The 20,048-nt window shown below is 49.8% G+C and overlaps 9 protein-coding genes across 9 annotated transcripts; 5 read left to right on the forward strand and 4 right to left on the reverse strand.

Annotated features, from left to right (window-relative positions):
* Positions 1-262: 262 nt before the first annotated feature.
* UREG_00612 (uncharacterized protein) lies at positions 263-1,458 on the forward strand (the record flags this gene model as incomplete). The annotated part of the gene is made up of 2 exons (XM_002541052.1): positions 263-309; positions 369-1,458. The coding sequence occupies 2 exons, from the start codon at positions 263-265 to the stop codon at positions 1,456-1,458; spliced, it is 1,137 nt and encodes a 378-aa protein (XP_002541098.1).
* Positions 1,459-2,672: 1,214 nt separating this feature from the next.
* On the forward strand, positions 2,673-3,852 carry UREG_00613 (uncharacterized protein; the record flags this gene model as incomplete). Its single annotated transcript, XM_002541053.1, has 4 exons — positions 2,673-3,020; positions 3,096-3,104; positions 3,184-3,243; positions 3,400-3,852. 4 exons carry the CDS (start codon positions 2,673-2,675, stop codon positions 3,850-3,852), a joined length of 870 nt encoding a protein of 289 aa, XP_002541099.1.
* Positions 3,853-6,198: 2,346 nt separating this feature from the next.
* Positions 6,199-9,280, forward strand: UREG_00614 (AcrB protein; the record flags this gene model as incomplete). Its single annotated transcript, XM_002541054.1, has 2 exons — positions 6,199-7,942; positions 7,995-9,280. The coding sequence occupies 2 exons, from the start codon at positions 6,199-6,201 to the stop codon at positions 9,278-9,280; spliced, it is 3,030 nt and encodes a 1,009-aa protein (XP_002541100.1).
* Positions 9,281-9,751: 471 nt separating this feature from the next.
* UREG_00615 (uncharacterized protein) lies at positions 9,752-10,783 on the reverse strand (the record flags this gene model as incomplete). The annotated part of the gene is made up of 1 exon (XM_002541055.1): positions 9,752-10,783. The coding sequence occupies one exon, from the start codon at positions 10,781-10,783 to the stop codon at positions 9,752-9,754; it is 1,032 nt and encodes a 343-aa protein (XP_002541101.1).
* A 322-nt stretch (positions 10,784-11,105) lies between these two features.
* On the forward strand, positions 11,106-11,573 carry UREG_00616 (uncharacterized protein; the record flags this gene model as incomplete). The annotated part of the gene is made up of 1 exon (XM_002541056.1): positions 11,106-11,573. The coding sequence occupies one exon, from the start codon at positions 11,106-11,108 to the stop codon at positions 11,571-11,573; it is 468 nt and encodes a 155-aa protein (XP_002541102.1).
* A 507-nt stretch (positions 11,574-12,080) lies between these two features.
* On the reverse strand, positions 12,081-14,067 carry UREG_00617 (uncharacterized protein; the record flags this gene model as incomplete). The annotated part of the gene is made up of 6 exons (XM_002541057.1): positions 12,081-12,242; positions 12,300-12,902; positions 12,955-13,335; positions 13,389-13,873; positions 13,930-13,971; positions 14,034-14,067. 6 exons carry the CDS (start codon positions 14,065-14,067, stop codon positions 12,081-12,083), a joined length of 1,707 nt encoding a protein of 568 aa, XP_002541103.1.
* Positions 14,068-14,483: 416 nt separating this feature from the next.
* UREG_00618 (methylthioribulose-1-phosphate dehydratase) lies at positions 14,484-15,326 on the reverse strand (the record flags this gene model as incomplete). The annotated part of the gene is made up of 3 exons (XM_002541058.1): positions 14,484-14,595; positions 14,650-15,125; positions 15,186-15,326. The coding sequence occupies 3 exons, from the start codon at positions 15,324-15,326 to the stop codon at positions 14,484-14,486; spliced, it is 729 nt and encodes a 242-aa protein (XP_002541104.1).
* Positions 15,327-15,897: 571 nt separating this feature from the next.
* On the forward strand, positions 15,898-17,834 carry UREG_00619 (calnexin; the record flags this gene model as incomplete). Its single annotated transcript, XM_002541059.1, has 5 exons — positions 15,898-16,026; positions 16,087-16,369; positions 16,441-16,571; positions 16,623-17,276; positions 17,343-17,834. 5 exons carry the CDS (start codon positions 15,898-15,900, stop codon positions 17,832-17,834), a joined length of 1,689 nt encoding a protein of 562 aa, XP_002541105.1.
* Positions 17,835-18,496: 662 nt separating this feature from the next.
* UREG_00620 (methylmalonate-semialdehyde dehydrogenase (acylating)) lies at positions 18,497-19,959 on the reverse strand (the record flags this gene model as incomplete). Its single annotated transcript, XM_002541060.1, has 4 exons — positions 18,497-18,616; positions 18,724-18,945; positions 19,003-19,640; positions 19,701-19,959. The coding sequence occupies 4 exons, from the start codon at positions 19,957-19,959 to the stop codon at positions 18,497-18,499; spliced, it is 1,239 nt and encodes a 412-aa protein (XP_002541106.1).
* Between the last annotated feature and the right edge of the window lie 89 nt (positions 19,960-20,048).

Consider the following 20,048-nt stretch of genomic DNA (forward strand, 5'->3'; position numbering starts at 1 on the left):
GCGTTTGTCCTGCACATAATTGATTGATTTTAGAGACGGGAGAATCCGATCCCTTTCCCATTCTTTCCAGTGCCCTTGACAAGCCGGCTATCATACCCCTGGCGGTGCAGCGATCGATCTCAAGGTGACCGGGACAGATCCTAGAAGCACCCCTATCCCTAGTTGCCCTTCCTGCCTCGAGTGGAGCACAAAGCCGATAATTTTTCCTGAAGAAACGGCTCAAAAATTTTCAAGGAGAACCAGATTTAAATCGACGCGGAATATGGCTGGCCCGGCGGGATTAACCTACCTTTACATCCCTCCAACCTCGTTCGCATCCGACCCCAGAATCCACAATGAATTCTATAACCTCTCCAGCATGACAATAGCCTCCTCTTCCTCGAGCTCTTCTTCTGCAGACTACACAACATACCCTCTGGTCTGCCAACATGGACCGAACATATCTGCGTGACCCGGGATAATCCGTATCCGCTCCCATGCGACCTCCCCGAAATCCATCGCCAATCGCTACGATCGCTGATGCTGATGCACGTCTTCGGTGCGCCGTTCTGCTCCCCCCACTTCAGTGAAAATCCACCGAAACGGGTGCTGGAAATCGCATGTGGCTCGGCAATGTGGTCAAGCGCGTGCCACGAGTATTTTGCGAAGCGAGGACATCCAAATGTTTCTTTCACGGGAATTGATATTATAAGCATCGCTCCGGATTTACAAAAGGAAGGTGTCAATTGGCAATTCAAACGCCACGACCTACGGAGTCCGAAACTGCCCTTTCCAGACGGATATTTTGATTTCGTGTTCATCAAAGATGCTGGCGTTGCTCCCACTGGTCCGGATCTGCAAGCCGTTCCGTTGTCAGAGCCGCTCCGGGTTCTAAAAGCGGGTGGCATCCTTGAAGTCTGGGAATCGGATTTTATCTTCAGATCTCTGCTTCCTGATCCACCAAGTGCGCCTGGATTGTCGCAGAGGGACCAAGAACAGGCCGACGCCACTGGGACATACACCATCTTCCCTGCCACACCGTTCGCAGACGCGCAAAACAAATATTTGCGCGACTATAACTTGTGGACTGAAAAAGCATTCGAACTACGCAAACTTACTCCCATGCCGTGCGCCACAATCAACTTGTCGTTTACGTCTGAATCGGAATCCTTCCAAAGCGTGGATAGTCGTAGAATCGCCATTCCCCTTGGCGAAGTGAAATGGGAACACAAGTCGAACGGGGGAATGAGTCCACGCAAGAATTTAACAGAAGATCAACTATCTTTGCGCCATACCGCTTTGCTGAATGTCATTCAAATGATTGAAAGTATGGAGCCGATACTGATGGAGGCGAGTGGAAAAGGTAGGGCTGAGTGGGACCGGTGGTGGGCGGGTATGACGCAAGACCTGCTGCAAAAAGATGGAGTCGCGAGCGGAGAGTGTTTGGAAGTCGGTGCCTGGTGGGGCCAGAAGCGATGAGAGCACAGTCGCATTGTGATTCAACAGGGATATCTTGTTGCTGTGTTGTGATCTCCACCACTGCGAGCACCAGGCTTTATATATCACCCGCTTCGAGTGGACGGATGCGTGTTCGCTTTCGCCGGAACGGCGTCAAAGGCTCGATTTTTCATGGGTTGGCATAATGATTTTTCAGGTAACGATAGCGTCGCAGGTAATATCTGCGATATATTGCTTTTAGCATGGCGTTCCGTTGGCTGATCGATGGACTCGCAACGGGGATTCAATGAATAGAAATGGGGTTGTAAGGAAAGTAAAGGCTGGGCCTTTGTGTATATAACGAATTTTCATTTGTATATATTTTGCAATTCCCAATAGAAGGGTTATGCCATGGCGATGTTGGGGGTTTGACAAACTGTAACTTACAAGGCTTCAATTTCTATAAATATATTCCAACTCATTAGCAAATGATAAGTCCATAACATGCGTGAAATGCGTTTGCTAGCACACCTTTCTTCACAAATTCTGCTCTCTGTATACCGTTTCGAATCTGATCTTCGTCGTTGAGGTGAGCTTGACTCGCAAAAGCACGATGCAGCCGGTCTCGGAAGAAACGATATCCAAGCGGATAATTCCGCCCTAAATATAAGAGTTCTAGTAGATTCAATTAGTATTTGATATCCTGATCCCGCTTATGGCACTTCAAGCTAAGTTGTCCAGACGTTTCACAAAAGGAAGGGACTGAATTTACCTTTATAGATCCGGATGACCTGGTATCGAAGGGGGCTGTCCATTTTAGCTGCAGTCTCATATAATGATTATGGCGATGAGTAGACGGATTCGCGATCTCAGTAGCAGAGGGGTGAAGTTGGGTTTGTTTCGACGTGGTGTTACGGGCTTGGGAACTTGGCGTTTGCTTGAAGGATTATCCAACTTCGTCTCACGCCGCGTGATGAGATAACGAGACAGCCCTGAATTTATTCACAAATACCCCGTAATTCAGCTGGCTTCCAGGTCGTCTATCTTCCTCGCTTGTTGTTTGCTTCTTCGGAGCTTCGAGGCCGAACCGTCGGCGGGAACCTTAGATGACGACATCCGGTCACGTGGGTCTGGCCGAGGGCCGATACGGAGTACGGTGGGCCCTTTTTAGTTCGAAGACACGGCATTATCTGGCCTGGAGGACGTCTATTCCTTTCCCCTCGACCCCAATTGAAAAAGCAACGGGTCGATAGAGGATGGCCCTCACCTTCACAGCCAGAAAGCGCCTTGTCCGCTCGCTATGGGATTTCCAACCAGCTACTATCCATCGATCTATATCCACAACGAACTTCCTAAACTCTCGCCAAACGGGACCAGCTTCCCACGCGCATTATAAGGCTGATTCGAAATGGCTTTCTACGACGAAAGATCGCCTCGGGAAATGCATGCAGTTTGGACTGCAACCCGAGCAAGTGCGCGTGGCAGGAAATATCTTGCAGGAACTGGCTAGAGACTGGCGGGAACTCGTTGCAGGCAGCGAGGGCTTTCTCACTGGGGAGGATCGGCTGGGGTTATTCCGGCACAATGTTGTTTGGGGAGAGATGGTATGATTGTCTAAATGCGTCTAGCTGTGGATGGTTTTTGTTGACATGGTTGATCGGGTGTTGTTTGGCTGATAGGACGTGATGGTAAGTCTCCGTTTTCAATCAGATTTGCATCAAAGCTAAAACTTAGAAAAGGGTAAGTTTAACTCGTCAATGTCCTTAGCAAACGCTCCGTCCTAATATGCTGGATTGTCCTGTTTCAAGGACATGTCAACAACGTGATGTATGTCCGGTATGCAGAAACGGCAAGGGTCAATTGGACACGCAACTTTGCTACCTACCATGACCCCGCGCACAAGAAACAGTGGCTGGAGCTGATCGGATCAACGGGAATTGGTTTGATTCTGAAAAGTATCAAGATTGACTATAAATTCGTAAGCATTGTTCCACGATGGCGCCAAACTTCGCCGAACCTTCACTGCGCAGGATAGCTGATTTGTTCGTTGCATTACCACAGCCGATGACATATCCAGATAGAATTAGTGTCTATCATAAGCTTGTCCACGGACCCCCTTCGCCAACGTCACCCAACCCGAATGCCTACTCCGGTTTGATATTCGACGTCATGATCTTATCAGAGGAGAAACAGCGCGCAGCGGCGCGGTGCCACGAAGATGTCGTACTTTACGACTATAGAGTCGGGCGTAAGGTCTCCGAACTCCCACAATTCATGATAGATCAGTTTAGACATACTTGGTCGCTTCAACAAGAGGCGAAGAGGGCCAACAGGCTCAAGATCCAAGACATTGAGACTCGGCTAAGAGCGTTGGAGCAAGCAAGTTGGGATCGAGAAGGCGCTGTTGAGGATATGGGCTTTGCCGCAAAAGTATAAGACTATCGCTAGGAGGATGCTGGTGCCGTCTGGGGAGCTGGACGCCTTGTCAGTCGATGTGTCCTCCAAGATTCGATCGACCGTACTCCGTAAACTAATATGGTTCAAGAGGAAACATGCTGCAAGCTTTTTCCACGTGCAATCCGCCAGACGGAACTTTACACTATGATAAGATATAATTTGCGGAATTGATCTGTGCTGATACTGTAGAGCGGTGAGAACTGAAGGGCGTGTGGTTGCGATTCCCCGGTTTTGGAGCTTCATTTTCCCCAGGCTTTTGGGACATCCTTGCTCACTGACCCATTCTGCAATGTTGAAGCTGCTTATCCAATGGGCGATTTCGCCAGCAAGCGAAATTCTCGCAAAATTACACGAATATTACAGAGCTTGTAATGCCCTGCTGTAAGATAACTAACCCAGCACTGATCGACCGGCAAGCCTTCCTCGAGCTTTTGAGCGGGGACTAGCGCGGCGAGCAGGCTTTGATGTCACTTTCCAGCCTTGCGATCGTGAGGAGGCATCAACAATGTCATATACCCGCAGACGGCAAAGAGTAGAGCCCCTCGCGAGCCGGGAAACTTGTCGTCGCGACGTATCCATGCTCCCCGCTGCGTCCTTTTGCTGGCAATGGTTCGATACAAGGATCCTCGAGGTCTTGAGATGCACACGTCGAGAAGAGGGAGGAATTAAAGTTTTCTGCGGTGTGAAATCAAGACTTGGTCCAGGCGTTTCAGCAAAACAAGCAATTTCACTTTTTCTTCATGCAAGGAAACGGTCACGTGCTGGAAATACGCCGTTCTTACCATACCGCCCGATTCCGTTTTACCCGCCCACTAACAGCTCTCCATTGTGCGATAGCTCAGGCTTGCGCCATCTATGACAGTGATTCGACCCTCAGCAAAGGCATGGATGGCGGAGATTTTGTAGACTGCACCTGTATCAGATTCAATGGCTCTTCACTGTAGCACGCGCCTAAGGTATTGCTGCTCGCGGCTCTGTCGGACAAACCAGCTCATGACGTGATTGCTTGACCCTGTCTTCCTGATCCCCTGTCTTCTGCACAACAACACTCCACTTATTATTACTTGCGGAATGTGACCGCTACACAAAGCACACGATTGCCCCGCGTCTGAGGTGAAGCTTAACAGAACCAAGCACGTCGAGGGGATGGATTAGATCAGGTGGCCGGAGTACTCCGTACGGAGTATAGGAAAGCACGGTTTGGGCCTTGGAGTTCCTGTTGTAAGAGATGCGCCCTGGGCGGTGCATGAGCCAGGAGACCCCAGGCGAGTCCATCAAGGAAACAAGAAGCAACTGCCCTGGCTTTCAGGTCCCGCTGGATTGTAAAGCTCCCCTCCCTAATCCATATCGAGCACCGCATTATATTCAAGTAACGAGAGAGGACGTGCAGCTGCTCCCGTCCCTTGTGATACCTTCTCACCCGCCTCAACGCACGGTAGTTGCTGCCCAATGAATCTTAAATTATGGATTGTGCTAGAGATGACTTGGTTTTCGAGTGATTCCACGCAATCAATTTAGGATCTTTCTCATTATGGGCGGACGCGTGGTCATACTATAGTCATTGCGATAACATTCCTGGTGGTCTCGCCGCAAAACGACAGGCCACTGACACTCGCAGCACACCGTCGAATTTTTATTGCTGGCGTCTTGCATTTGTGTTTATTATTGGTTCTCGAGACCGTTTTCCTGATGCGCGCGGTAAGGGATTTTTTTGAAGGTGAGGTGCTGCTAGCAGGGATCGACAGCAGATCTCGTATCGACTGTGTTCGTCAAGGGGAGCCGTCGGCTGTATAAACGTGTATGGGGAAGTTCAACCGGGGTCTTCTCACGCTCCCACCCAGTTTCCCGACTTCCATCGCAAAGACTGCCTTGCGAAAGAGAAAGCGGTCATTTTGTCCAGAGTTGAGATCCATTGGTGTCGACGATTTGTGCAAATACAGTAATATCAGAAACCAAGCCAAACCGCGTATCGCGTTCCCGTATGGTAATCTTACCCCAGAGCTGTTGTTTGCCGTATTGTCACGCCGGGGCTTACCTAAGCCTACTGTGAAACTTCGGTCCAAGTCTTCTTTGAACTGAGAAAAAGTAACTGATCACTGATCACAACACTTCCTCTCTGTCTGGACACCAACAACCCCCATGGCCTAGCTGCTGTTTGCTTGGGCCTGGCGACGCACTGTCATTTTTCTTTCCTTTTCCCCTTGAGCTTTTGTCCGTATATCCTCTCTCCTCCGCTATCCTGTACTCACCATCACCCCCAGTCGTCCATTCCTTGGCCATTGGCTGCCAAGTGGATTTGGACGTTGGAAATCGACACTCTTGTCCATGACACGTCCGGCAGCGGCGGCAAGGAAGAATCACGGTAGTCGTCACGAGAACGGCCATGCCTCCTCAGGAAAGAAGGTCTCCAAGCAGAAATCGAATGGCCATCTGAATGGAACGCCGAACGGCCAGCACCGACCGGACCCGATTGCCCTCACTGCTCGCAATCCCTCGAAACCGCAATCCTCCTCGTCTTCGGCTGCGAATAACAAAACGAATGGGGACGTGGAAGAGCTCAAAATGGAGTCCAATGGACAAGTCCAGGTGAACGGGCATGGGAAAGGCGATCCGGGAATGTCAAACGGCCACGCATACGCTTCTGGTTCGACAAATGGGGCGTTAGGCACCAGGATTGAGGATCAAATCTCTCGCCGATCAGAGAAAATGCTGAACTCCGCATCAAATGTGAAGAAGCCCTATGCTGGCAAGTCCGTCAACCCGTTCCATCTTGCGTCCACCATCCTCAAGGCTTGCCCCATGGCGGACACGATCGCGATTCTCATCTTCTTACTTCAACTTCCACCTATCGTCTTGACTTTGGTCCAATTTCTTTACGCGTCGATGACCTTTATGTTACCCGCGGGCGTGTCAACTGGCACACTGACTTCCAATTTCGATATTTTCCAAGGACCTGCGGGAACACCCTCTCTTGGAACCATGATCGCGATGGATGCGTTTTGTCTATTAGTATGGGCCCTCTTTATGTGGAACTGGGCTCGAAATTTTGCTATCGACCTCGCGCATGTTCAAGTCGCCATTGCTTTGGGTGCTGGGAGTTCGGGAGATACTGGTGGTGTCAACGCGTTTTGCGTAACTGTACTGTTGATAGTACATTTGTTTCGGAGTGAAGGGATACAGGATTTCGTGTTTGGACATCTTCTCTCTACCAATTTTCTTTCGAGCGATCTCTTGGAAAAGTATTCAAATTTGATTCCGATGGAGTTTAAGCAAATCGAATATCCATCCCCTCCGAGCTGGGTGAGAAGCCTCCTTGCGATTCACATTCTGGCTCAAGCAGGGACGGCCATGGCCAGGCGATCGATGGCGAAAAACCGGTCGCAGCCTCGAGCTAAAACGGGAAAACGACTGGATACTGAGGCCTCTACCAATTGTCATATTGAGTCTTCGGTTTTTGAATCCGGTATTGCATTACCACCGAACGCCAACTCGGAAGTCTCATCTTTACCTGGTTCTATATCAAAGGAGGGCCGAGATCGAGTTTCTAGTGCGAAAAAACGAAGGCGGCAAGCGAATGAAGCGAGACGAATACAACCGTTCTGGGCAGCATTAGCGAGCACAAAATTGACTGTGACGCGCGAATATGAGCGTTCGAGGCATAGTACCTGGTACTCACCAAGCTTTCCAGTGGCCGAAGATGACCTTGACAAAGCACCACTGGGAACAGCTTTGATTTGGATTACTCATGTTGATAGTTGTTCAATTAAATTTGCGGCAAGTGACTTTACAACGGAAGAAGATCCCATGACAGGCGGAACGTACGAGGGTAGTGTTTCTGACGCCGAAGCGGACCCTTTCTACATTCGCGTCAACGGAGCTCACTGGGCACCAGTTAGCCTTAACCGGATAACGGAAAACTCGGACGAGCTTTCGTTAGTTCATTGGAGAGGGGAAATAGCTGGATTGGCGCCCGATTGCGCGTATGCTTGCAGCTTCGTCCGCTGCGACACCGATGAAGAGATATGCGTCATGAGCGTGAAAACGCCCGCTACCTCGGACACGGATCAAGGTAGGTTTATTTCAGCCTTCGTTTCGGTATGGCAATCTGATATTTGAAACAGCTTCTATCACTGCATCTATCTCGCCATCACCCCGTCAATCATTACGGCCGTCTTCTCCAACCACCACTATAAAGAACTCCATCATGAATGCGGATGCTAAGTTAACTGAGCGCCGGGCAAAGCTGAAAAGATCTAGGAATGAACACAAGCTTCAAATATCCAAGATCAAAAAGGAACTCGACAACTTCACCCACCGACTTAATAGTGGCGGGGACGATACCAGGCAAAAACAGCGGTCTCTGCAGTTGGAGCGGAATATTCGTCAGACCGAAGAGGCAACAGCAGCTTTGGATCAACAGCTAGATAGCCTTGAAAAGTCCCCCGACGAGGAAATTCAGGAATGGGAAGCGCGTAAAGCAGCGTTTGAACTGGAAAAAGGAAAACTCGAGGCCTTGAAGGATGAGCTGCATGCCGCAAAATCTGCCACGGACCGTGGAATCTCAACCGCTGAAAACGAGCTTGCCAATACTGTGCAGAAACGAGAGCGCCTCCAAAATCGCCGAAATAGACTTTCAGAGCAATATGAGCGTATTACGCATGCTAACAACCAAGGTTTAAATGAACGCGAACGACGTGCTGCTGAGCAATTGGCCAAAGAACAAGAGCACGCCAGGATCGAAGAGGGTTTCCAGGAGCAGCTAACTAGCATTACCCGTTCGCTTGAAGAATACCAAGTACGCACTACCCAGCTCTGGCAACAGGCCACGGCGATTGAGCAAGCCTACCAGCAACAGCAACTCTTCATGAGTTCTGGTCCTCTTACACCTGAAGGCGAATTACCTGGAACAAAGCGACAGCCGATGGACACAAACGTCTCTACTAACTCGATGAGCACGGCTGCATTAGGGAACAAGTCCAATTTTAGCATGGCTTTCCCAGCGTATTCGTCAACAGAAAAGCCAGGTCTGGTGCATCGGTCGTCAATGTCTCCCATTATGCACTCGTCATTGCCTGTAGGGTACTGTGAGCCCCAATACTACCCCCCTTCTCCACTCGCCAAAAAGCAATCAATGTTCGTTCCAGACACGGGTGGTCATCGTGACCGTTCCCTGTCGAATTTCTCCCGCCGGAGCACGCACGTTGAATACAACGCCCCATTGTACGCGGGTGATGGTGCCGACGCTGACGCCACTCGAAGTCACACCTCTGTTTTGAGTCCGGTTAATCATAATCTGGCTCAATTCAAGAGGGCCGACAGCCGAAACAGCGGCAGCGCCAGTGGAAGCGGAAGTGGTAGCGGTGCTGGTAGCCCTCATTCTAGTCGAGGAAAGCCTATTTGGAGTTGAAGAAATGAGATTCACTTCGTAAGGGTCCTGTTAAGCAGTGGTTGTCGCTCTGAGGTTCTTTTTCCATAGGTAGCTAGCTTTGCAAATCAAAGTATACTACTGTCGCAAATTTCGAGTGAAATAGCACCAGGGACATATCCTGCCTCAGTCCTAGTTTGTGTATTGTGTGTATCTCGTAGTTATTGTCCACGAAGTAATATTCGCAGAGATTTATGGAATATAAAATCATACGCATGGCAAAAGAAGAAGCTGGTAGTCATGCTTAGGGAATTGCAAAGCCTCAAAATATCATAGTTATTGTACAGTACACATACTACATGTAAAAATTATGCAAATGACAGGTGAGAAGGGTATCTATAAGTCTATAGAAGAAAGGTCTTTTAGAGGATTATTTTGGTGCGCCAGTATAGTAATTAATTGATATTCAACGCCCGTAGGTACGGCTTGAAAAACAAGAGGACCCAGGGTATATCAAGGCCTGTCTTTTTTCGACAGAAGCGTGATTTGCTCGCCCATTTTCCAAAACCGAGTGTCTGCGTAGGTCAGGCAGAGGTCGTCAGCAGTGTGATTAATATCCAACTGCCGCGGCTCGTCGCTGTATATTTTTATCACAGTCCCCAAGACTATCACATGGTCCCCAACTCGCGCGCTCGAAGGATAGTACCTGCATTCAAGTATGAAGGGAAAGTTTGACGGCAAGGTATTCTGGGTGGAGTCTTCGTTGTCCAGCAATCGTTGTTGGAGGACGAGTCGAGGCGGTTCACCCTCTGTCACAGCAGGCTGCCGTTCCAACGAAGCAGGCGAAGTAAATCGGAATGTATGCTTCCTATCCTCCATCTGGACATTCTCATGTCCTCTTGAGAACTCCCTCGCAAGGTTTGCCGTCACCCCATTCGACGACAAGAGGTGCACGAGAAAGCGTTGCGAGGAACGAATCGCATCGTACGTTTCGGATGGGAGTTTCACGTTAAAGGACACTATGGGTTCCGGGTATAAGGTGACGGTGTTGAAAGACGACACTGTCATTCCGCGGAAGGCTGAATCGGCGCGAGAATTCGGCTGCGTAGCTGTGATTATTGCGACTGGGTGAGGAACCAGTCGCATGAGCTTGCGGACTTGGGTTTGGACATTGGTGTCGGGGGTAGCGGCGGAGTATGGCTCGGTAGATACATCGTCTTCTGGGGACTCTGGATCCTGCTCGGAAGCAGGCTTAGGGACATCCCGTAGTTCCTGGTTGTGTGCCGGGCTGAAGGTCCTCGCGATTTTGTCGACCTCTCGGGGGAGTGAAGCTATGCTTGGCGGCAGGACTGGACGGACCGCATCTGTAATGCTTGTAATGTGCTTGGACACAATGGTCCTTAGCATGCGCCTGTAATGTCGGCGGAATTGTAGTTGTGGGTGGAAAGCTGTGAATTCAGAGGGCTGCGAGTTGCGGACTTGGAGAAGGACTCGTGATGAAATTCCCCGAGACCAGGCTAGTCTCGAGGGAGAGACCAAGTGCATCTTCCTGCAAGAGTAAGCGTGAATGATGGTCCTTTGCACTCATTCATCTTTCGGATCGGGGGCTCCGATAGCTATATCAACACCGCCATTGCCCTTCCAGCTGTTGAGCGAGTTGACTGATTCCCTCCTCCGGCGAAGAAAGTTGGAAAATTCTGCTTATCTAATCCCGAGATATCAAACTTTCACTTCAATTCGAACAGCTTCGCATCTGCAGCTCAAAAACCTCGCTGATTATTCTGAAAAAGTCCCTTTGCGTCCAAATCACCATAAATAGCTGCAAGACTATCTTACGCCTCGAACATTCGACCCATCCACCTCTACAATGTCAATGCATCTCCCCCTCCAACGAATCGGTGCCACCAAACTCCCTTCCACAACCTACATCTGCTCGCAATGCCGACACGCAACCCTCCTCCGCCGTCCTAAACGTCCCTATACTTTCACTCAGCTCATCACCCTCTCCGACGGAAGTACATTCACGCACCGCACCACCTCTCCTCAAGCAGTCTACCGCTCCACCCGTGACACACGCAATGCGCCCATGTGGAATCCGTCCAGCGAACGCCTACTCAATGTCGAAGAAGACGAGGCGGGAAGGCTAAAAGCGTTTAGAAGTAGATTTGGAAGAGGGTGGGATGCGACGAATACGGTTTCTATGGAGGCGGCGCAGGGGGAAGACAAGGCCGCCGCTGCTGTGGAGGAGTTTGACGATGAGGACGATAATTTGCTGGATTTGATCACTTCGTTCGGGCAGGAGGAATCGAAGCCGAAGGCTGGGAAGAAGAAATAAGCGTTGGCCTGTCCTTTTTGAGCTGGGGAATCGGGTTATTGCGCGACTATTGCGGATGATCAGACGGAAAAGGGCCAAATTCTTGGGCGAATGGGTAACTTGTACGAATATGAGGTCGGAGTTTTATTCGAATTTATGCGCTTTCTTGGTACATTTCCACAAGTTTCTGCGAGCACATTTGAACTACCTTTTGCTGTACAGATAGAAGGAAAACTATGACCTATACAACCCGATGTTCAATTCCACAACCCTTCGGCATCGACAACTTGGAGACTAGGGTCTGGCCCGAAAAGTGATACTGCCGGAAGGAATCCTCCCCAGACGCCCATGGATAAGTGGCTCGCAGATCAATACATCAAGAAAACGGTGCGCTAATGCCGCATCCGAAATGTTTGCCTTGCCGCAGAAATTGCACACATGGGCAGTCGGGAATTGTACAATTTTGCAAGCGGCATCGTGATAGAAACGGTTTAATTCATCAACAGAGGATATCGTACAATTTACAAATCACGACCCCTCTTGAACAGAGGTTGGTTCAGTAGCCTGTGAAGCGGAGCCACTTTCGGTTCGTTCGTGCTGTGATTCGGAAGAGTGAGGCTGATTGAAGAATGGATTCATGTCGTCGTCGGAGTCGAGCTGAAGAAGGAACGTTTCCCATAGCTCGATCAACTATGGATCCGTCAGTCACCGGCATAGACAGGTAAAGGTTAAGGATAGATACCGTACCTCTTTTTGTGCTTCAACAGCGCTCCTCCAAGAACGTCTCCACGCCGGATTTGAAGTCTTCCACCTTCTCTTTTCAAATCGTTCCAATTCATTGCGCATCAACTTCCCCATGTCCTCAAACAATAACCTTGCCTGGTGTACCTTTCTCTCGGCATCAGCCACGTCGGCATTGGCTTGATTGAGTCTGTCCTGCTGGGATTTCCCTTGACGGAGCAGCTTATCTTGCGCGTTTCTCCTTTTTTGTAGCTCTGATTCGGCCGTATGCCAGCTTTGAAATGATTTCTGGCGTTGATTGAATGCCATTTTTACACTTCCTATCAACCGGATATATTCATCGATTGTAATTCCTAAGGTTAGAGTGTCCTGCTGGGCTTGACGTTCATAGAGTTCCCGTATGCGAAGTTGAATTTCAGAAAGTCCTTCTAGTGGACCAGAAAGGGTAGGGGACAGTTCAACATCGGCTAATGCGTGTAGAGACATCGCAAAATCACTGGCTGCCTCTGCAAGTCCTTTGCGCTGCTGAACCACTGTATCCACAGCCTTCATTAACCCTTTTAGCTGATTTTCAAGGGCCTCAAGGTAGATTTTTCTGTCGTGGAACCACTACAGCCAGTGTCAGCAAGCATTGAAAAGTATTAAGTTCTGGAAAACTCACATCATCATGCTCTACGAATTTGCTTCCTCCGCCAACCGATATACCGAGAGAACTGAACATCCCTTTACTTTGTCCAAGATCTGGCTCCCGGTTCTCTTTATTCTTGACATCCAAATTGAATGTATCGCTTTCCAAGAAGATTTTTAGATCGGCATCATGCTGGAGCACTGGATGTGCAGCGATTTTATTCAACATCCGCTCCAATGCGGCTCTTCGCGATTCGACGAAATTGGATTCAAACCGACCAACCGCCTGCTTCTCCGGAGGGGGCGGAACAACGATTCCGGGATTGTTACCATGCAAGGAGTTGTATATCCACAGAAAATCGCGATATCGTCTAGTAACAGAGAATTCAGGGCGTACATATGCTTTCGATGTTGTCTACACCAAATATTTAGCACTTCGGCCTCCAAACGCGTGGGAATCGTACTTACCTTTGTCCTAACTTGATAAACAATATGGCTGCTTGTAAGGTCTCCGACTTTATGAGGATCACCAACGGTAATGTGGAAAGTAGGTTTCGCAGCCTGCTCGACAGTCATACTGGGCTGAGTCTGTCTTTTCGGGCCATCACCGCTGCTCGAAGGCTGTTGGATAGGAGGCGGTGCTCGGATTCTCGTTCGCGCTTCGTCTTCATCCAGGTCAACAGACTCCATGAGCCCGGCAGCACTTGATGATTGAGAGGTAGATGATGTAGGGCGGACATTGCGCGCGGCAAACGGCTCCTTCTGAGGAGGGATCGGGCCTTGTTCCTGGATAGGAGGGAATGATTTGTCGCCTAGAGGGCCGAGCGGGTCACTTGAATCATCGACAGCTTCAAGCTTCTGAGCTTGAAATCTCCGAGGGGTCCGAATGCCTCTGGCGGGCGGGGATTGCGGGCTGGCGAGTGCTGACTGCGATGGGAGGTTATTCTGATTTCCTGCTCTTCAGGGTCAATTACAGGCTCTCTTGTTAAAAGAACGAATCGCATCATACCAGACTCCCCGTCATTAGATGAGATAGATTGAGAGGGAACATCTGTAGAAACAACATTTAGATATCAGTTGAGAGCGAGCTCGGCGCGACTGGGCTTGACATACCACCCCACGGCGAATCACCTCCCTCTAAATCCATGTTGAACAAGAAACAGTGCTGATCAAAGTGAGACGCTACTGTCCACCAGGCTCTGCTGTGAAAACGGCAATCAAAAGTGTACGACAGGCAAAAAGTGCATTCAATTCTGGTGATGAAGCAGTGCCTGTTTATCTAGTGGTTTATGTAACCAACAAACTAGGCTGTCTGATACTAACGGCTGTGACCGCCTTTGCCAAGCAACAGATCAATGAACGAGTTACGGAGTGATGAGTGCACCAACTACTCCGTACAGTCTACGAGAGTTCCCAAGAATCTCAACACTTGGTGAATATTATAGTTGCTTTGATAGAGCTGCTATCAGGGAATCTATTCATGTGGGAGTGCAGACTTGAAAGCTATTCAACATCCTTGAAATGCCATCATAGGAGAAATGCTTGAAGACTGCAACTTTCAAATCACTGAACCCACGGCAGACCAAGTTTATGCATCTCAACAGCCAGCTGGAAAAGATAGTCCAAGCTCTCACACTGGGTTTTTGCTTTGGCAACTGTATCTCCCCATACATATCTAACGAGTCAAGTTAGTTGGCTACGGGCCCAGTTCTGATGTTGGGTCACATACATTCCATGTCGCCGCACAAGCACTGCGTATGTGTCTGGATATTCGTCCATAGCTTTCTCCAAGCTTTCAGTTAGGTCCTCCTCGAAAGCGGTGTTCTCGATGATTGGTATTCGAAGGGTGTCAAAAAACCCTAGCATGCCCTTCCCTTTGCCTTTGGGGATCCCTTTAATCTGCTCGATGTTGTTGATTTCAAAACAACCATTTTTACCCTTCTCTCTTTCGACTAACAGGGTCACCAGGACAGCCCATTGTGAGTGTGTGTGAATTGAACAGCCTGCCCCCCGGTCAAATGCTGCTAGGAATAGTGGAGTGCAAGCCGAAGGCTTCAATTCTTGCGGCTTGCGAATATACTGCCGCGCAGATGGGGGATATTTCGGGGTGGGATAAGAGAGGACGAAGATGTCTTCCGGTTTAATCATTTCTTTCTGAACCCCCGAAGGAGCTATAAAGATATGGCCATCCCGGCGGATAGAGGTCTGTTGAAAGGCTCAATCAGCGTTACAAATTCCAAGAGCAGTGTCTACGGCGCAACTCACACCCCCTCCAGTTCCGGTAACCCATCCTAGCGTATAGAACTTTTTGCAGAGCTCTGGAATGAGATTCGCGGGGTGCTCCGGGTCAGAAGACCGGACTAGATGGTCATTACTGCCCTGAGGCTCCTCCCTCTGGTCTGTCATCTTGCGGCTCCTGTCAGGCCCCGCTTGTTCCCCAGAGACTGCTAGGGAATAAACCTGCCTCAGTAATCACAGGCAGGCCTAGATACAAATTCCCAACCCAAACCCGACAAGTCCAGCGGCAAGTAGAGAAATTATACGCTGAAAAAACAATTCCGGTCGCATTCTCCCATTGAAGCCCCTCCAAAACGAAATTCCGGAGAATCGCAGTGTCCACCCCAGCAGCCAATCAGAGCTCGAGGTTGGAGCACTGTGGCTGGAGCAGCTATCCCTGATTGGGGCTAGCGGTCCCTGGCTGAAAATACCGGGGAATGTAACCGTAAGCTGGATACGAGATTACAACTAGCGGCCACTAGCGCGACCGTGGAGATAAGGCCCTGGCAGCTAAGGAAAGAGGCCACCTTTCACAGCACCGCAATTTCATCAGCTACTGCCACCTCCGACTTCGTCTATTTATTCCCCGTTGCTGCTTTCGATCGCTTCCTCCCTGCGTCGTCTTCTTCCCCAATCCCTTCTTTTCTCCCATTGTGTTTGTATCCTTCTTTGGAATCCTCGTGGAGGATCGTGGTTCACAATGCGTCTCAACGCCCACATCGCCTCGTTGATCCTCTCCTACATAGCTTTCCTTGGCCAAGTCCATGCTGAAAGCGAGGCCATACCGGAAGAGCCAACGACCACTTCGATCAGCAGGCCTGCATTCACAGTAGGAGCTCCCTTTGCTACAATCTACAGCTCCATTGCCCATGCTAATCATGCCAACTAGCCTACCTCGTTGAAAGCTCCGTTCTTTGAACAATTCACAGACGACTGGCAAAAGCGATGGACTCCCTCCCATGCGAAGAAAGAAGACGCAAAATCTGATGAAGAATGGGCATATATTGGAGAATGGGCTGTTGAGGAACCAACGGTGCTGAAGGGCATTGACGGAGACAAAGGATTGGTGGTGAAGAACCCCGCCGCTCATCATGCCATCTCCGCCAAGTTCCCCAAGAAAATTGACAACAAGGGCAAGACCCTCGTTGTTCAATATGAAGTCAAGCTTCAAAGTGAGTCTATAGTCTGGCCCGCAAGCCCTACAATTGGCTAGGACTAGCTGCTGACTTCGCAATTCCGATAGACTCCCTAGTGTGCGGTGGTGCATACATGAAGCTGCTTCAGGATAACAAGAAGCTCCATGCCGAGGAATTCTCCAATGCTTCTCCTTATGTTATCATGTTTGGGCCTGACAAGTGTGGAGCTACAAACAAGGTATGCACCTACATTCATTAACACAATTAATTGATTCTAACATTTATGCAGGTCCACTTCATTTTCAAACATAAGAACCCTAAGACTGGTGAATACGAAGAGAAGCATTTGGCAAATGCCCCAGCGGCTCGCATTTCCAAGCTCTCTACGCTCTATACTCTTATCGTCAAACCTGACCAGAGCTTCCAGATCCAGATCGACGGTGAGGCAGTGAAGAATGGAACTTTGCTTGAGAATTTCGAACCTCCCGTCAACCCTTCAAAGGAGATTGATGACCCAAGTGACAAAAAGCCAGAGGACTGGGTTGATGAGGCGAAGATTTCTGACCCGGAAGCAAAGAAGCCTGAAGACTGGGACGAAGATGCCCCCTTTGAAATCGTTGATACCGAAGCCAAGAAACCTGATGACTGGCTCGAGGATGAACCAACTACAATCCCCGATCCAGAAGCCCAGAAGCCGGAGGACTGGGATGACGAGGAAGATGGCGATTGGTCTGCTCCAACTATTCCAAACCCTAAGTGTGAGGAAGCCTCTGGCTGCGGGAAATGGGAGCCTCCTATGAAGAGAAATCCTGACTACAAGGGCAAATGGGTTGCACCTTTAATCGATAACCCAGCATACAAGGGCGCATGGGCTCCTAAGAAGATCCCCAATCCCAACTACTTTGAAGACAAGAGACCTGCCGACTTCGAACCAATGGGTGCTGTAAGTCAAACTCTCTAATATACTATCACCTTGTGAAACGCATGCGGATGACTAACTCGCTCCTAGATTGGCTTTGAAATCTGGACAATGCAAAACGACATTCTTTTTGACAACATCTATATTGGCCACTCCATCGATGACGCTAAGAAACTTAAGGCCGCAACATTCGACATCAAACATCCTATTGAAGTCGCTGAGGAAGAAGCTTCTAAGCCCAAGGAAGAACCGTCCACTGATGACTCTGACCTTAGCTTCAAGGATGACCCAGTTAAGTTCATCCGAAGCAAAGTTGATAACTTCATTTCTATCGCCAAAGAAGATCCTGTCGAGGCTGTTAAGGCTGTTCCTGAAGTAGCAGGTGGATTGGGTGTCCTTCTCGTCACTTTGATCCTCGTTGTCTTCGGTGCCATCGGTATCAGCAGCCCTGCACCCGCACCAGCCAAGAAAGATGCTGGAAAGGCTAAAGATAAAGCTAAAGAAAAAGCTGCCGAAGCCGTCAGCACCGGAGCCGAAAATGTCAAGGCTGGAGCGACGAAGCGAACCAAGTCGAGCGAGTAAAGGGTGGTTAAAGGGTCCTTATATAGCGGTGGGTCGGAAGGCGCCTTTCGGGGCTAAATGCATACATAGATCCTCTTCCTGGGGATAAAATTTACGTAGGTACGATACCGAGGGTTGAAGTATGGCGCATATGCCGATTGGTATTATAATGGAGCAATGACACCCTGTTTCACAGGCTTGGGACGGTTTTAGCTTGACTGCTAACCATTTGCCTGATGGGGACTTTGTATCACTACTATGGGGTGAAATTAGCAAAGCGGAGTACTAGTTTGAATTTTATAGCGGCTTTTTCTTCACCTTTGAGTGTGCATCTCCAATTGTTGAAATCAGTCTGGTGGAATCATCGTTGATGGGAGAACTTGGCTCAACTTGTAATTTGGCAGATCCATTCTACTTTTGACTTACTCAGTCAAGCGTAATAAAATACATGCAGCTTAAGAGGTATTCCCTAATTCAAACCAAATTGCTGAAGACTGCAAATCTCATATCCGGCATCAAAAGAAACATATTGACTTGAAAAAAAGAAATCGTAAAAGCGAGAACGGAAAAGGAGGAAAACGATTCAATTGAACATGTCCAGATATTTTTTTTCTTTCATTGGTGGGTAGGCATATTCACGCTTGCTTTTGTGCTGATTGCGTCTTCACTCCTCCACAAGCTAGTCACGGTCTTGAGCTGGGGTATAAAAGTTCAACCCGGGGTTTGCCGTAAAAGGTGTTTGCGCTATCGGCAGCGATACTTCTTCTTGTTAACCGGTGAAGGAGAAACATGGGGGAGAGGGACTGGGATTGGACTTATTTAAAAGGACAAAAAAAGAAATTGGTTAGCGGTCAATGCAGTTTTTCTGATTTGGGGACCATATGATGGGAGATGGGTGATGAGGACTTACACGTGATACCGAGCTGGCCGGCCTCGAGCTCGTGCTGGAAGCGGGTGGCAGTGGGACCGGAGCGGGTGAAGACGGCAGCGCCGTTTCCGTATTCGTTGGCGTTGATGAGGGCGATGGCTTCGTCGACGGTTCGACTTCGAGGCAGACGAGGACGGGGCCGAAGATTTCTTCACGGTAGCATTTCATGTGCGGCTTGACGCCGGTGATGATGGTTGGGCCGACCTGAGATTTTGCCGATTTGGTTAGCTTGTTATGTGAAGGAATTTGGGATGTACATACCCAGTTGCCGTTGGGATACTTTGGGGGCGTGTAGCCGCGTCCATCAAGCAAAATGGTGGCGCCTTCTTCTTCGGCGCTGGCAATGAGCTCTTCGATGCGCTTCTTGCTCTGGGGAGTGATGACGGGGCCCAAGTCTGCGCCCTCCTCGAAACCACCGTTGACACTGAGGCCCTTGGCGCGCTCAGCGATTTCGGGCAGCCACTCCTTGGTCTCGCCGACCATGACGAGGGTGGACAGGGCCATGCAACGCTGGCCAGCAGCGCCAAAGGCAGCTCCGACAATCGCGTTGAGGGAATGGTTTTTGTTGCAGTCGGGAAGGACGGCAGCGTGGTTTTTCGCGCCCAAGTTGGCCTGGACACGCTTTCCGTTGGCGGAGCCGCGGGTGTAGATGTACTCTCCAGCGCGGTTGCTGCCGACGAAGCTGATTGCTTTGATCGCAGGCTCGTCGAGGATGAAGTCGACGGTCTTTGCAGCACCGTGGATCACGTTGATGACGCCTTCGGGGAAGCCAGCCTCCTTGGCCAATTCCACGAGGATCATGGCCGCGCCAGGATCGCGTTCAGATGGCTTGAGGATCAGAGTGTTTCCGGTCATGGTGGCAATCGGAATTGACCAGAGTGGAATCATAGCAGGGAAATCTACATTGCATATTAGGAATCCAATCGGCGCCAAAAAGGGGAAAACTCGACTTCACTCACTGAAGGGGCAGATGGCAGCTACAACGCCTAGGGGCTCGCGGTAAGTTCTCGTCTCCATATCCTTTGCAACTTCGAGCAGCTCGCCCGTCATCTGCGTGGTGATGCCGCAGGCGGTCTCAGCAACCTGCAGTCCTCGAAGGACATCGCCCTTGGCATCGGCAAACGTCTTGCCCTGCTCGAGAGTGATGCTGGCCGCTAGACGGTCCCAGTTGGCACGGATCACGTTAACGTATTTGAACATGATCTGCTGCTTGGCCATGATGCTGGTGGCTCTCCAGGCCGGGAAGGCCTTCTGAGCACTCTCCACAGCGGCTTTCATCTCTTCACTTGTGCTTTGGGGAACACGGG

This window comes from Uncinocarpus reesii, genomic scaffold (assembly GCF_000003515.1).
Source record: "Uncinocarpus reesii 1704 scaffold_1 genomic scaffold, whole genome shotgun sequence".
NCBI lineage: Eukaryota > Fungi > Ascomycota > Eurotiomycetes > Onygenales > Onygenaceae > Uncinocarpus > Uncinocarpus reesii.